General features: G+C 38.5%; 1 protein-coding gene across 9 annotated transcripts in view; it reads right to left on the bottom strand.

Moving 5' to 3' along the window:
• Positions 1-16,260, bottom strand: part of Grm7 (glutamate metabotropic receptor 7) — a 920,878-nt gene that overhangs the window by 277,706 nt on the left and 626,912 nt on the right. For all 9 annotated transcript variants that reach the window (XR_009591906.1, XR_009591904.1, XR_009591905.1 and 6 more), the window contains exon 7: positions 3,046-3,185. Coding sequence is in view for 3 of the 9 variants with exons in the window: in XM_060383884.1 (XP_060239867.1) it covers positions 3,046-3,185 (140 nt within the window). In the remaining 6 variants the exon portion in view is untranslated. The remainder of the gene's footprint in view (positions 1-3,045; positions 3,186-16,260) is intronic.

Here is a 16,260-nt window from a genome sequence, read left to right as displayed (position 1 = left end):
ACCAATTATGCTAGGCTTTCTGGATAGTGAGTCCTGGAGATCCTCCACTTGACTCTGCTTTTTCCAGCACTGGGATTACAAAGGCATGCATCCACACTGAATTTTCATGTAGGGGCTGGGGATTGAACTCAGGACCTTGTGTTTGTGCAGCTAGGACTTTAAGCCACTGATATATCTTCCCAACCTCTCAAAGTGATTATTATTTTTAAAACTTTAAAATAAACTTAAAATATTTTTAAATTTTAAACTTCCATGTAGTCATATCTTTTCTTAATTTGCCTCTTAGTGGATTTTAACTTATCTCAGAAATAAAAGTAAGCCGTGTTGTGATGTACAAGAAACTGCATTAATATGACTGCATGTCAATCTGATGCTTCTTATGACTTCTTCTCCCTTATCCTGAAGTGGTTATACTATTTATGACTAAGCTTTTTGATCTGCCTTGTCACTCATATTTCTCACATTGGTGGATACCCATTCCTTAGGTCCTTACCTTCCCATTTCCATTATCTTCTCTCCTACCGTTTTTTCAATCACACACTGAAATCTCTTGCGTGCATGTTTACTCAATTGTGTACCGTATAGCTGTAACCTAGGAGGTCAGTTGTGTGAGATGTGTGACTGCATTTGTTTTATCTCCAATCTGTACCTGTCCAGTGCCTCTCATATCATAGGAAGGACATATAACTGCAAAAAGAATAGCGACTTCCTAACTGGCCAATTACATACAATTCTGTTGACTGATTAATTCAAATAAAACAAAATGAGCATGGTTAAGCTCTCCCAGATCATAATCTAGTTGGCAAGGGCCAGGTAAGAATTCTCATGTACATTGAAAAGCCTTACCTGCTAGAAACTTATCATTGGTGCTAAAGCATATGCTGAGAAAGACTAAAAAACCAATTTTACCCCCACTCCTAGGCATGATTATAATTTCTGCATAGGTCAACATACTATAAGTTTTGAGCATATGCCTTTAATCTTGGCTGACTGCATTTGTACCAGTGACTCCAAGGAAGAACAGTTAGGTAGGCCAAACTGCTTTGCTTTTGATTTTATTACTGTTGTTGCTATTATTATTATTATTATCTGTTGCTTTTTTTTTTTTTTGAGACAGGGTTTCCATGTGAAGCTTTGGCTGTCCTGGACTCACTTTGAAGCCCAGGCTAGCCTCAGACTCACAGAGATCTGTCTGCCTCTGCCTTCCTGATTACTGGGATTAAAGGCATGCACTACCATGCCCAGCCTTCCTCCTCCTCCTCCTCCTCCTCCTCCTCCTCCTCCTCCTCCTCCTCCTCCTCCTCCTCCTCCTCCTCCTCTTCTTCTTCTTCTTCTTCTTCTTCTTCTTCTTCTTCTTTTTGTTATTATTGCTACTTAGGCTTCTGAGACAAGAGTCTGACTACTGTAGCCCAGGCTGGCCTCTTGCCTCAATATCTCACATTCTAGAATTATAAACTTGATTGTTTATAAACTTGATTCTAACTTTTCATCACAAAATCTTGGATTTACCTTCTAAGACACTTTTTTTTTCTTTTGCTTTTATTTTTCTGTTTTTGAGTATACATTTAACATGTCTTGGATTTGGCATAATTTCAGCTGGTTCGTTGGCTTTTGTCCTTAGCCATGCTTGGCACATGTTGACTGACTCCATCATTTTTAGGCATCATCGTAGACATTTGGACAGCAGTCCTCATGGGGGGAGAACATTCAAGTGTAAGTGAATTCAACAAAGAAAATGTTTGATTTATATAACCAGCCAGTGGTGCTGTCATCAATTTCTATATCATAGTCCTTTTTTTTTTAAAGAAACTGCCAAACACACTCAAAACTTACCAACTTCAAGTCATCTATCATTTTGTTTCTGACTGTCCATTTCCTATACACACCAGTTTTGCTTCTGTACCTTTCTTCCTTAATGACCACACTTTTGCTACTCATGACACCAAAAGAGGCACACCTGGAGGGCATCATTCTCTATTTATTAATCACTGCAGTGCCCTGTGAAGTATAAACTGAGGTAGGCTGTGGACATATTTCCTCCCTTTTAATGAGATACAGAAATTATTATCTAGATGACGACTGATGATCAACTTTATGTGTCAACGTGACTGGACTATAGGACACCTGGTGTTCAGTCAAATAATATTCTGTGGATACCTGCAAAGATATTTCTAGATAAATTCAATATTTGAGTCAGAGACTGAGTAAAGCAGATGATCCTGCTCATAGCCCATCCAACCCCAAGTATTCATGTGTCCCAGCAAACCAATAAGGACCAAAGAGGATACAAAGATGGAGTAAGGTTGAATGTTGTCTGTCTTTAAATGGGACACTGACATGATCTTGTACAAAGAAATAGAGGCTCAGTCAAGGGCACATTCTATAGAAAGATGGAGAGGTTACATTAAAATGTTAGTATAAGTTATTAATTCAGGAAATAGTTTAAAACAGAATGACAGAAATCATCACATAAATCTTATTACTAGCAGTTAAGAAAGAACAAGGTAACAGTCCCATTCACAAAGAACTTCAAATGTGTTAGCCAGGTCACTCATTGGGAATATGAGTCAGATTAAATGAAGGATTTCACAGAAATGAAGTGTAGGGTACAGACTCAACACCAGACCCTCAAGATGGCTCAGCAGGCAGAGACATTTGCTGCCAGTCTTGAAGACTTGAGTTTGATTTAAGAAACCCACATAGGAGAAAGAGAGAGCTGCTGACTCCTGCCCACATAGGAGAAGGCGAGAGCTGACTCCTGCAAGTTATTATCCGACCTCCACATGAGGCATGTATTGCCCCAACCACCTCAATAAATAAACATGAGAGAAAGTAAAAACCCAGCGCACACAATCCCATCATAATATTATCTCCATTATTATAGTATGATTGGAGGGACGGTTATCAGCCCCTCATGAAACCTGGAATAAATTGGAAGGTCAGTTGTATATGTGCAAAAGCACATTAAACAGGAAACACCAATCTAATTGGTCACCAATGCTCCAATTTTTATACCAAGGAAAGAGAGGAGCAGTAAGAACTTACATTGAGCTGAAGTTCATCTGTCCACTGTCCGATGAGACGGTAACCGGGGTTGGTGGTGTTTGTTGTCTGGTACTGGAAGATGTCATACCTCCCAGGGGCATCCCCATTTTTGTTAAACATCACTGGGGTGCCAGCACTACCTGAAGAAGCCAAGAAAAAAAAGACCAGAATTAAGCAGGATTCCTTCACGTCCTGAGCAACGAAGTTAGGAGCTAACCCTATTTCTAGTAAGATGGCCTAGAACGTCCTCTTCGGCTAATGGTAGGTCGTCTCTACAGACTGCTCCATGATTACAGAATGGAGAAAGACAACCTGTATCTATTGAACTGTTTTATTCTTGACATCTCTGAAGTTTTCATTCTGAACATTTCTCTTTCTAAGCCACAAAAAAATCCATTTATCAATTTTCAGAGACAAAAAGTATGTTTTAATATAATTCTGCTGCTGTGATTGCAATACTCGTGACAGCAATTGTTATTATGGTTTCCACTTAACACTAAATTGTAGTCAATAAAGAATAACTTCAAAAATAATAATTTTTAAAAATGATACATCATTAGAAGTAAGCAAAATAATTTACTTAATGTGCATTTGTGCACCAATTGAATTTAAAATATTTCTTGTGTTGATTATTTCTAATGGCTGGAATACCAGTATGAAATGCCCAGACATATGCCTGGAAGACATTCCACAGAAACTAGTTTCTTTTTCAAGCCCTTATGTAGTTATATCTTCTTAAATATACACATTTGAGGAAGAGATGAGATGTTTCAGCATGTGAGAACATTTGTTACGTGAAACTGAGGACGTGAGATGCAATTTCTAGCACCTCTTCATTCCTAGTAAAAGAACTGGGATGTTCACTTTTTCAGTTAGATAGGTATTTCCTGATTATGTGTTTATATACATGTACAAGTGAGCTTGTGAAAGGGTGACATGGTCAGGTGTCTGTGGTCACAGAGACAGAAGGATCACCAGGGCATGCCGGCTGCCACCTTAGGGCAAAGGAGCATCTATAGTACACACCTTCCTATAGGGACAAATTTCAGGATGTTATGAGAGTGCTAATTATCCGAAAGGAAAATCAGAGCTTGTGTTGGGATGAATAATGGTCCCAATATATCTCTTCTATAATGTTTTTTTAATTTATTATTATTATTGTTAATGTTTTTTTAATTTTTTATTAATTACAGTTTATTCACTTTTTATCCCAGCTGTAGCCCCATCCCCAATTCCCTATCAATCCTACCCTCCCTTCCTCATTTCCTCCAATGCCCCTCTCTAAGTCCACTGGTAGGGGAAGTCCTCCTCTCCTTCCATCTGACCCTAGTCTACCAGGTCTCCTCAGGACTGGCTGCATTGTCTTCCTCTGTGGCCTGGTAAGGCTGTTCTCCCTCCACCAGGGAGAGGCGATCAAAGAGCCAGCCATTGAGTTCATGTCAGAGATAGTCCCTGTTCCCATTACTAGGGAACCTACATGGAGAATGAGCTGCCGTGGGCTACATCCTTGCAGGGGTTCCAGTTTAACTTTATGCATGGTCCTGGTTTGGAGTATCAGTCTATAATGGTTTCTAGGATGTGGCAGAGTTCAAAACCATAAGATGAAGAGAATGTTCTGTATAATGTAAGTTGGCCCAATGTCCTTATATCGGTCTACATAAAAGAGAGAAAAGGGGAGCCAATGACTGTGTGTGTGTGTGTGTGTGTGTGTGTGTGTGTGTGTGTGTGTGTGTTTATGCAGCTTATGAAAGAAAGGAAGAGTAGTTGGAGACATGCATTATAAATGACATGAGGTCCAGAATCTAGGAAATGGAAGAGAATAGATTTTTCTATTTTTCTAATAGTCAGCAGGAGAACTCAGCCTTGCCTTCACTATTACTGGGGCCCAAGGAAACCTGTGGTAGCCTTTCATATTGCAGACATATAAGGTAAAGCATGCTGTAATGGCTAACCTAATGATGATGTTGAAACCCCTGGAAATAGGAAACCTCAATTAAACATTTTTTTAAATCAGGTTGGCCTGTGAGCATATCCTAGGGAATTTTATTGATGGCTAATTAATATAGGAGGTACCATCACTAGGCAGGTACTGTCCCTAGGCAGTATAAGAAAAGTAGCTGGATGTGAGGCCGATAACAGGCCAGTAAGCCATGTTCCTAAAAAGTAGCTGCGGAAAAGTAGCCTCTGTATCAGTCCCTGCCTCTAGATTGTTTTGATCCTTTACCCTGAAGTTTTTCTGTGATGTTCTGTATCCCATAAGCTTAAATAAATCTCTTCTCCTAAGTCATTTTTGGACATGGTGATTATCACAGCAACAGAAGGCAAAGTAAGGTCCATGTGTACTGTTTAAGAAATTCGATTATGGTTATATTTGGGGGTAGAGGTCAGTGGGAATTCAAAACACAAAATACCAAAATTTCCTCAATACAGTTAAGCAGCTGCTTAAGATCAGGTAGAAAAGGTCACCTGTCAATGACTCAGAAAACTAAACCAAAATAATACTTACTACCTGGTTTTTGAAACTTTGAGAACAGGTTTAAAGTAGAAATTAGAATCTAAGTATCTTTTTGACCTTAGCAAATTATTTAATTTCAGTCAGTCCCTGTCACTAGGGATACCTTTCCTTAGTGATACAGTGAATACTGAACACAATAGGACAACAAGGCACTTCTGCCTGTGCGCTTTCATAAGACTCACCCCATTGAAATGCTTATTTTATTCTTTTTTATTTATTACAGTTTATTCATTTTGTATCTCTGCTGTAGCCCCCTCCTTCATCACTTCCCAATCCTTTCCCCATTCTCATCCTATGCCACTACACAAGTCCACTGATAGGGGAGGTCCTGTTCTCCTTCCTTCTGACTCTAGCTCATCAGGTCTCATCAGGACTGCTCCATTGTCTACCTCTGTGACCTGGTAAGGTTGCTTCCACCTCAGGCAGAAGTGATCAAAGAGGCAGTCACCGAGTTCATGTCAGAGGCAGTCCCTGTTCCCCTTACTAGAGTATCCACTTGGAGACTGAGCTGCCATGGGCTACATCTGTGCCATGGGGTTATCTCCATGCATGGTTCTTGGTTGGAGTATCAGGCTCCGAAAAAATCTCTGCACCCAGACTTTTCAGTTTGTTGCTGTCCTTGTGGAGCTCTTGTCCCCTCCAGGTCTTTCTATCTCTCCCTTCTTTCATAAGATTCCCTGCACTCTGCCCAAAGTTTGGCTATGAGTCTCAGCATCTGCTTTGATACCCTTCTGGGTAGAGTCTTTCAGAGGCCCTCTGTGGTAGGCTCCTAGCCAGTTTCCTATTTCCTCCCTCTTCAGATGTCTATCTCATTTACCTCTCTGAATGAGGATTGATCATCTTATTCAGGGTCCTCCTTCTTGCTTAGCTTCTCAAGGTGTACAGATTTTTTTAGTGTGATTATCCTATATTATATGTATTATATCAATTTATAAGTGAGTATGTACCTGTGTGTCTTTCTGTTTCTGCAATACGTCACTCAGGACAATATTTTCTAGTTCCCACCATTTGCTTGCAAACATGATGATTTCCTTGTTTTTAATTGTATTTCATTGTTTAAATGTGCCACTATTTCTGTATTCATACCTCAGTTGAGGGACATATGAGTTGTTTCTAGATTCTGGCTATTACTAATAAAGCTGCTCTGAACATGGTTGAGCAAATGTCCTTGTTGTATACTTGAGCATATTTTGTATATATGCTTAGGAGTGGTATACCTGGATCTTGAGGTAGCACTATTCCTAATTTTCTGAGGAAGCGCCAGATTGATTTCTAAAGTGGTTGTACAAGGTTACATTTCTACCAGCAGTGGAGGAGGGATTCCTTTTTCCACATCCTGTCTTCCATGGGTTGTCACTTGAGTTTTTGATCTTAGCTATTCTGATGGGAGTAAGGTAAAATCTCAGGATCATTTTGATTTGCATTTCCCTGATAACTAAGGACACTGAGCATTTATTTAAGTGTTTCTCTGCCATTCAATACTCCTCTATCGAGAATTCTCTGGTTAGCTTTGTATCCCATTTTTAATTGGATTAATTGATTTGTTGCTTTTTAACCTCTTGAGTTCTTTATATATTCTGGTTATTAGCCTTCTGTCAGATACAGAGTTGGTGAAGATACATTTCCAATATGTAGGCTGTGATTTTGTTCTCATGACAGTGCCCTTTGCTTTACAGAAGCTTTTCAGTTTCATGAGGTCCCATTTATTGATTGTTGATCTTAGAGCCTGAGCTGTTGTTGTTCTGTTCAGGAAGTTGTCTTTTGGGCCAATGAATTCAAGGCTCTTATCCACTTTTTCTTCTAAGAGAACTAGTGTGCCTGTTTTTATGTAGATGTCTTTGATCCACAAGACTTTAGTTTTGTACATGGTGATAAATATGGATCTATTTGTATTTTTCTACATGTAGACATAAAGTTAAGCCATCAACATTTATTGAAGATGCTATCTTTTTTCCATTTTATGATTTTGGCTTCTATGTCTAAAATCAAGTATCCATATGTGTGTAGGTTTCTTTCTAGGTCTTCTATTTGATTCCATTGATCACCATTCTATTTCTATACTAGTACCATGCAGTTTTTATTACTATTGCTCTGTAGTACAGCTTGAGATCATGGATGGAGATATTGCCAGAGGATCTGTTGTTGTACAGGATTGTTTAAGTAATTGTATATTTTTTGTTTTTCCACATGAAATTGAGAAGTATTCTTTCAAGTTCTGTAAAGAATTGTATTGATATTTTGATGGAAATTGCATTGAATCTGTAAATTTCTTTTGGCAGGATGTCCATTTTCACTATGTTTATCATACTGGTCCATGAGCATGGGAGAGCTTTCCGTCTTCTGATATCTTCTTGAATTTCTTTCTTCAGAGACTTGAAGGGTTTTTTTTTTGTTGTTTTTGTTTTTGTTTTTGTTTTTGTTTTTCAAATAGGTCTTTCACTTGCTTGGTTAGAGTCACACCAAGGTACTTTATCTTATTTGTGACTATTGTGAAGAGTGTAGTTTCCCTAATTTCTTTCTCAGCACTTTTGTCTTTCATCTTCATCAGGCCTATTGTTTTTTTTTTGTTGTTGTTTGTTTGTTTGTTTTTTGAGTTAATTTTGTATCCAACCAGTTTGCTGAAGGTGTTTAGGACCTGAAGGAGTTCTGTGGTTGAATTTTTGGAGTCATTCATGTATATTATCATATCGTCTGTGAGTAGTGATACTTTGACTACTCCTTTCCAATTTTTATCGCCTTCATCTCCTTTCGTTCTCTTATTACTCCAGCTGGTACTTCAAGTTCTATATTGAAGAGATATGGAGAGAGTTTGCAGCCTTACCTTGTTCCTGATTTCAGTGGGATTAATTCAAGTTTCTCTCTGTTCATTTGATGTTAGCTATTGGCTTCCTGTATATTGTCTTTACACTGTTTAGGTATGTGCTTTGTATCCTTGATCTTTCCAAGATTTTAAACATGAATGGGTGTTGGATTTTGTCAAATGATTTTTGGCATTTAAGGAGATGATCATATGGTTTTTCTACTTCAGTTTGTTTATATGGTGAATTACATTGATGGATTTCCATATATTGAACCACCCCTGCATGCCTGGGATAAAGCCTACTTGTTCATGGTGAATAATATTTTTATGTGTTCTCAGATTCAGTTTGCAAGTATTTTATTGAATATTTTTGCATCAATGTCCATAAGAGAGATGGTTCTGAACTTCTCTCTCTCTCTCTCTCTCTCTCCCTCTCTCTCTCTCTCTCTTTTTGTTGTTGTTGGGTCTTTGTAGTTTAGGTATCAAGGTTACTGTGGCCTCATAGAGTTTGTTTCTATTTTGCGGAATATTTTTAAGAGAATTGTAGTTAGCTGTTCTTTGAAGATCTGGTAGAATTCTGTGCTAAAGCCATCTGGCCCTGGTCTTTTTTTGGAAGGGAGATTTTTGATGACTGTTTTACCCCTTCCCCTTGGGGGATATAGAGCTACTTAATCTACTTACCTGTTCTTGATTTAATTTTGGTAAATGGAATCTATCAAGGAAATTGTAAAGACTTTTGTACTAAGACCTAATGGATATTTAGATTTCCTTAGTGTCTGTCATTATATCCCCCTTTTCATTTCTGATTTAGATAGTTTTACTCTGCCTTTAATTAGTTTGGCTAAGGGTTTGTCTATCTTGTTGATTTTCTCAAAGAACCAGCTCTTGGTTTCATTGATTCTTCGAATTGTTTTATTTGTTTCTAATTCATTGATTTCAGCTCTGAGTTTGATTATTTCCAATTGTCTATTCCTCTTAGGTGAGTCTGCTTTTTTTTTTCCTAGGGCTTTCAGTTGCGGTTAAGTTGCTTGCATGAGATGTCTCAAACATCTTTCTGAAGATACTTAGTGCCATGAACTTTCCTCCTTCCACTGCTTTCATTATGTCTCATAATTTGGGTAAGTTGTGCCTTCATTTTCATTGAATTTTAGGAAGTCTCTAATTTGTTTTTCATTTCTTTCCTGACCAAGCTGTTATTGAGTGGAGAGTTGTTTAGCATGTATATATAGGCTTTTTTGTTATTTCTGTTGTTGCTGAGATCTAGTTTTAGGCCATTGTGGTCTGATGAGATACAGCAGATTTTTTTCAGTCTTCTTGTATCTGTTGAGGCTTGCTCTGTGCCTGACTATATGACTAAATTTTGAGAAGGTTATTTGAGATGCTGAGAAAATGTATACTCTTTTGGGTGTGTGTGAAAGGTTCTTTTGACATCTATTAGGTCCATCTTATTTAGGACTTTGTGTCATTATTTCCCTAGTTAGTTTCTTTCTAGATTATCTGTCCTTTGATGAGAGTGGAATGTTGAAGTCTCCCACTAGTAAGTTGTTGGGATAGATGTGTGATTTAGCTTTAATAATGTTTCTTTTACAAATGCAGGTGCTCTAGTATTTGGGGCTTAGATGCTCAGGATTATGAAGTCCTCCTGGTGGATTTTTCTTTTGAAGAGAATGAAGTGTTCCTCCTCATCTTTTGTGATTAATTTTGGTTGAAAGTCTATTTTATTAAATATTAGGATAGCTACCCCAACTTTATTTCTGGGTTAGTGTGCTTGAAAAGCATTTTTCCAGCCCTTTATTCTGAGGTAGTGTCTATCTTTTTCACAAAGGTATGTTTCTTGGATGCAGCAGAATGTTGGATCTTGTTTCCATAGCCACTGTGTTAATCTGTGTCTTTTTATTGGAGACTCTGTTGATGTTGATAGATAATAGTGACCAATGAATTTTAATTCCTTTTATTTTGGAGTTGGTGGTCTTACTGTGTTTCTTTGCTTGTTTTCTTTTAATTTTTTGTTGTGAAGTCATCTATATTCTGTGTTTTCTTGGGTGTAGTTGATTTTGTTAGATTGGAGTTTTCCTTCTAGTATCTTCTGTAGGGCTGGGTTGCTGTGTACATATTGTTTATGTTCAGTTTTGTCATGGAATATTTTAATTTCTCCATCTATGTTGATTGAAAGCTTTGCTGGCTATAGTAGTCTGTGTTGGCATCTGTGGTCCCTTAAAGTCTTCATGGCATCTGCCCGGGCCCTTCTAGCTTTCATAATTTCTGTTGAGAAGTCTGGTATGATTCTAGTAGGTCTACCTTTATATGTTACTTGGCCTTTTTCCCTTGCTACTTCTAATATTTTTTCTTTGTTCTGAATATTCAGTGTTTTGACTCATGTGATATGAGTAGTTTCTTTTGTAGTCTGGTCTATTTGGTGTTCTGTAGGTCTCTTGTATGTTGATGGTTATCTCTTTCTTTAAGTTGGGAAAATTTTTTCCTATGATTTTCTTGAAAATATTTTCTGGATCTCGTAGCCTGGAATCTTCTTTTTCATCTAATTCCTATTATTCTTAGATTTTATCTTTTCATGGTGTCCCTGATTTCTTGGATGTTTTGTGTTTCAAACTTTTCTGATTTTATTTTTTCTTTGAGACATGTATAAATTTCTCCAATTGTATCTTCAGGACCTGAGATTCTCTTTTAGATCTCTTATATTCTGTTGGTGATACTTACCCTTGTGATCCTGATCCTCTCTCTGGATCTTCTTCAGCTCCAGTGTTTTCTTTATTGATTCTAATTCTGTTTTTCTGTCTTGTCCCATTTCCTTCATCTGTTTGAATGTGGATTCCTTTCTTTCCATAACAGCCTGTACATTTTTTTTTGTTTATTTCCTCTCTGTTTAGGTCTACTAGTGCCTCTACTTGGGCCTCTATTTGGTTGTATTTGCCTGTATTTCTTTGGGAACTTTGTTTATTTCCTCTTTATGTGCCTCTAATAACTGGATAAGCAATCCTTTGTGATCATTTTCCTGTGTTTTCTGTGAATTAAAATATCCATTGATTTTTGGAGTTGCTCGTGAAGTCCTGATTTTTGTTGGATGTGTTCTTATGCCAACCTCCAGCCATCTGTTACCTTCTCCTGGAGTCTGTACTTCAGACTTGGTCCATCTGTCTCTGGCGTCTATAGTATTCTTCAGGAAGATGAGAGAGGTCCACTGGTTCAAGAGAGTGTGTGTTGGTGTTTCAGCTGTAGTTAAGGGAGGAAGATCTCAAGCACATATGCACAAGCATGGGCATTTGTGTGGAAGAGTGCCTTGAAGGTCAGGGTACTAGATCTTGTAGATATCTGGAAGGGTAGAGCATAAACACACACACGTGTGTGTGTGTGTGTATGTGTGTGTGTGTGTGTGTGTGTGTGTGTGTGTATGTGTATGTGTGGAAGCTGTTCAGGGGCACAATGTGAATGCACAGGTGCCCTGAATACCTCAGTGGCCCACACACCTGCTGAACTGTCCTCCAGGTATTCGGATCTGTCTGGGTTCCACCATCTTGGCTCTAGGAATTCTTCGCCTGGACTCCACTGGAAGACTCACAGAACAGGGGCTTGAATATAGAGAATGCTGTCCCAAGGATTCCTGTTTTGCCCACAGTTGGGTTGTGGGTGGGAGGAATCCAATGTCTGGCTGCTAGCATAGATGGACCCGGGATCTGAGGCTCTGCAGGTACTCACTTAAAGGCACCCTCACTTGCTCGCAGGCCTATGTAGAAAGCACAGGTATTTCCCCTGTTCTCTACTTGCAGATTTGGGCCTGCGGGGACAAATGAAAGTGTAAGAGATCTGTCACCACTGGGCCATATAGACCCATACTTTGGACAGGTGCCTCTGCCATCTAAGTCAATGAGCAGGGAGGATCTTGCTTGGGGCAAACACTGTTGCCTCTGCCACGCAGGGCGGGCCCTGCTTAGGGCAAGGAGAAGTGCAGGGGGTCAAGTGTTCACTGCCCTCAAACCCCTGAGATGTCCTCGGGTAACCTGGATCCAAACTGTCCCAGCTCATTGTTGTTCCCTCTTCAGCCACCCCTCCACTCACCAATCCTGAGTCTTGGATCCTCTGACCCTCAGATATGGTGTGTTCTCGTTGCTGCCATCTTGGACTCCTATCTGGAAGGCTTTTTTAACCTAGTTTTGTGCCTGTATGTCCTTGTGTGACTACATGTTACATGTGTACAGGAGTGGCTTGCATCCCCTGCAGCTGGAGTTACAGGCATTTGAGATTCACCTAATATAGGTACTGGAAACTGAACTTGGCTCCTGTGCAAGAACAGTAAACTCTTAACTGCGGAGCCAACACCCCAGTTCTTTAATAATTTTTAATAGTTCTTATTTTGCCAGTGTTTATTTCCCTATATTTTCAAGACCAAAAATAACACATAACTTAGTTTAGCCACATTGAAGTGTGTTTTTTTTTTCTTTTTCAGTGCACATATGCTGCTCTCTTGAGATCCAATTAGAATTTTCTTGTTTCTGGGATCTTTTTCTATTTCTCTAACAGCAGTATGGATCCTCCAGTGGGAATGGGCACTAGACACCTATGAATACTCTTTTGGTCCCACAAATTTGAATCAATGGTTGAATTGTTTGTGGCCAAAGAACCATTACAGTCCACTGCTTCAATGCAGTTTCAAGACATACTTGCTAGAGACCATAATAAAAGCTTCATCACAACAATTTTAAAAATATTCTTTGAAATTATAATACAGTAAATCATTTGCTCTTCCCTTCTCTTTTCTCCTTTCAGTTTCTCCCATGCGCTCCAACTTTCTGTCTCTCAAATTCATAGCCTTTCCCCCACTTTTATTGTTGTTACATATAGCCATCTGTGTTACACAAAGCTCCCCAGAATGAGGTGGGGAAACAAACAGCAGAAACACAGGACAATGGATGCAAGAGAAAATTTGAACAATGGTATCCTGATTTTAGCAAACATTCCAGGTTTGTAAGGACAAGAGATGAAATTTGATGTTGCATGTCATTCGCAAGCAGTGAGAACCTTAACACTGCAGCAAGAAATTGCTATTTAGCTGCCCACTCTTCTCCCTCCCACAGGATGCTCCAATTCATTATGTGCTTTCCTCTAACTACTGCGTTATTTGTGAATGCTCCTGGAGCCTTTCACACTTTTGGAGAGGAGAGAGAAAGCCTATCTAAGGCCCAGAGTTTCAAAAAAAAAAAAAAAAAAAAACAAACAAACAAACATGGTGCTCTGCCCAGTCTTCACCAGAACAGGACACATGGCCTTATCTTTCTCCCTTCTCAAAATCTTTATGGAGGAAAATGATTCTTGTCAAGTCTTTTCTATTCCTATTAAAGTTTGTGTTAAAAATTATAGCAGAGGACATGAATACTTTATTTAAATGATTATTTTTAAGAGTGTGTAGCTTTGACCTCTGAATGCCTTCTTTAATGAAATGGGCTTATTATTTTCAGGGTGCTTTTTCCCTTCTTACAATCCCCTTTAACAGTAGCTATCCCTAGACTTATTAAAAAGGAAAATAGCTAATGTGTTTAATGGACTTTGAGAACAGAAAACCATAAGCAAAAAGTCCAGAGAAGAGGAAAAGAAAATATAAAAGAGGAGGTGGTTACCTGCAGAGATCCTGTAAAGTGTGACGGCCATAATGCAGGAGCATTAAGGTACAAGAAGTAGGACTACCAGTCACGATGGAAAATGTAATAACCTATAAAACCAGGATCACAGACAGGAGGGCTGACACTGAATTACCTTTTACTAGAAAGCTTGGATTATAAATTTAATTTAATTTTTAAATTGGGGGAGGTGAGAAAGAAAGTGGGGGTAGAGAGGGAGTGGGAGTGGAAGTGCATGTTTATGAAGGTTAGTGCATGCTTCTATGCATGCCATTAGGAGCCCTGGATGGCGTGGAGCTGGAGTTACAGGAAATGTGAACCACCCAACACTTAGGTTAGAAACTGAACTGTAAACCTCTGAAAGAGTAATATGGACTCCTAATGGCTGAGGCATGTCTCCAGCCCCAACAAGAACTCTATTAGAAAAGTTACAGACTCCTAGCTATAAACAACCATGAGAAAGTCTGAGAGTAGGTTATTAGGAGCATGAAGAGAACAAACATCATAGCATAGGAAGCATGAAGGAGGTCTTGAAGGGGAAAAGCTTTCTGTTCCAATAGGACAAAACAAGTTTTTAACTCTTAAAGAATGTTTGCAGTTTTGTGCAGCTGTAAACCATGTAATCTAGCTTGGCTTAGCCTACCTGCCAGAGTTACAATGTAAAAGACAACAACGATAAAAGTAATTCTAAAGGTAAAGATAAAATGTTATACTAAATTGCCTACAGCTACAAGGCACTGCTGTGTGTGTGTGTCATGTTTCAACACCAAGGCCACAGAACAGCACACTTTCTAATCAACTCTGTGGAGAGAAAGAACTGCAGTGTGGAAAGAGAGAGAGAAAAAGAAGGGGACTAGAGTGTCTGTGATCCAACAGGTAGCATAGAACGGATGACAGTTCAGAGCGTAGCCAAGTCTGAAAACTGTGCTGGATGCCAATGTGTGACAGAAACCACTTTTCTTCCAGAACAGAGAAGCTTTGAAAATCCTGATGCCCAGATGACAAAACTATTTTCTGCATCAAAGCGTTTACCGAAAAGGTTTTTTTCTTCTTATTTGTTTTTTATGCCATGTAGAATCCAGATTTCTGTACTGATTCGTATTCTGTATCTTTCTCCTCAACAGGACACCCTGAACCATACTGCTGGAACCAATGAGAATGGTTTCTACATTTTGGAGAGGCCACTGAAGATAAGGATTTCTTGGTCTATTGCATCAGCAAAGGCAACTTTGAGTTAAATGTATAGAAACTGATGCTGGCTGTCATGGAAAACTCAGCTTTAAATGTGGTCAGAATATTTATTGTTACTTCTGTTTGTAGCATCTTGCTTTGCTTTCAGAATGACAGGTGAAAGCTTGTTGTTGTTTTTTTTTAATATAATACAAATATGTCAAGAAGACCACTTAGTACTTAATTCCATTTTTATACTTTCGAAATTCCATAGTATCCTTTCAAACTAGTCACAGACAGATTTCAGAAAAATTGAAGATGGCTCTCACTTCTCTAGGGAGAAAACCAAAACTATTTGAGACGTGCTTTAGCAACATACATGCTGACTTTCCCTTCTTTCCTAGGAATCAGTGAGTCCAGATAATAGGTATATTCCTGACTGAATGGATTAATCATACAGTTGTTGTTTCAGAGTTTTAAATACCAAACTCTTTAAAGTTACACTAGTAAACATTTCCATTTTGACCTATTAATGAACATGGAGACAACTCGAATGCATTTGTACACAGGTCTCTGCATGTATTTGTGATTCAAGAAAAGGTAACTAGTCATTTAAAATGAACAAACAAACAAAAAACCAAAAAAAAAAAAAAACCCTCTAAATTAGCTCCCATCTCCATTACAGGAAGCAGTTACCCACTTAGAGAACCTATGGCAATACTTTTCAGACACTTTTATCATTAACCAAATCAATGCTTTTGTGAATGTGAAGGTCAGAATTACTGACTTGTACTCCACAGGTCTACAAAAACATTTCTAGGAGTAAACGGAATTTCTTACCAGAGTCTGTGGACAAATACAACTCTGCTTAATAAGAAAAAGAAAAGGCAATAATCTTTGTAACTATGCAAAAGGAAACCTAAATTCTTCAAAGCACATTGGAAGAAGATTTATAGATTTATAGATTGATTCCTGCCATTTGGTAGTTGTTGTGTGTGTCAGTTACTTCCTTCACATTAGACATTTATTTATTTACCTAAAAGGAGGAAAGTAAATCAGAAATAAGGATTTCTGGCTCTTTGGAATAAAAATTATATTTCTTG

The sequence above is a fragment of the Meriones unguiculatus genome, chromosome 5 (assembly GCF_030254825.1).
Source record: "Meriones unguiculatus strain TT.TT164.6M chromosome 5, Bangor_MerUng_6.1, whole genome shotgun sequence".
Lineage (NCBI taxonomy): Eukaryota > Metazoa > Chordata > Mammalia > Rodentia > Muridae > Meriones > Meriones unguiculatus.
Note: the sequence above shows the minus strand (reverse complement) of the source record. Positions and strands in the feature narration are given on the sequence as shown.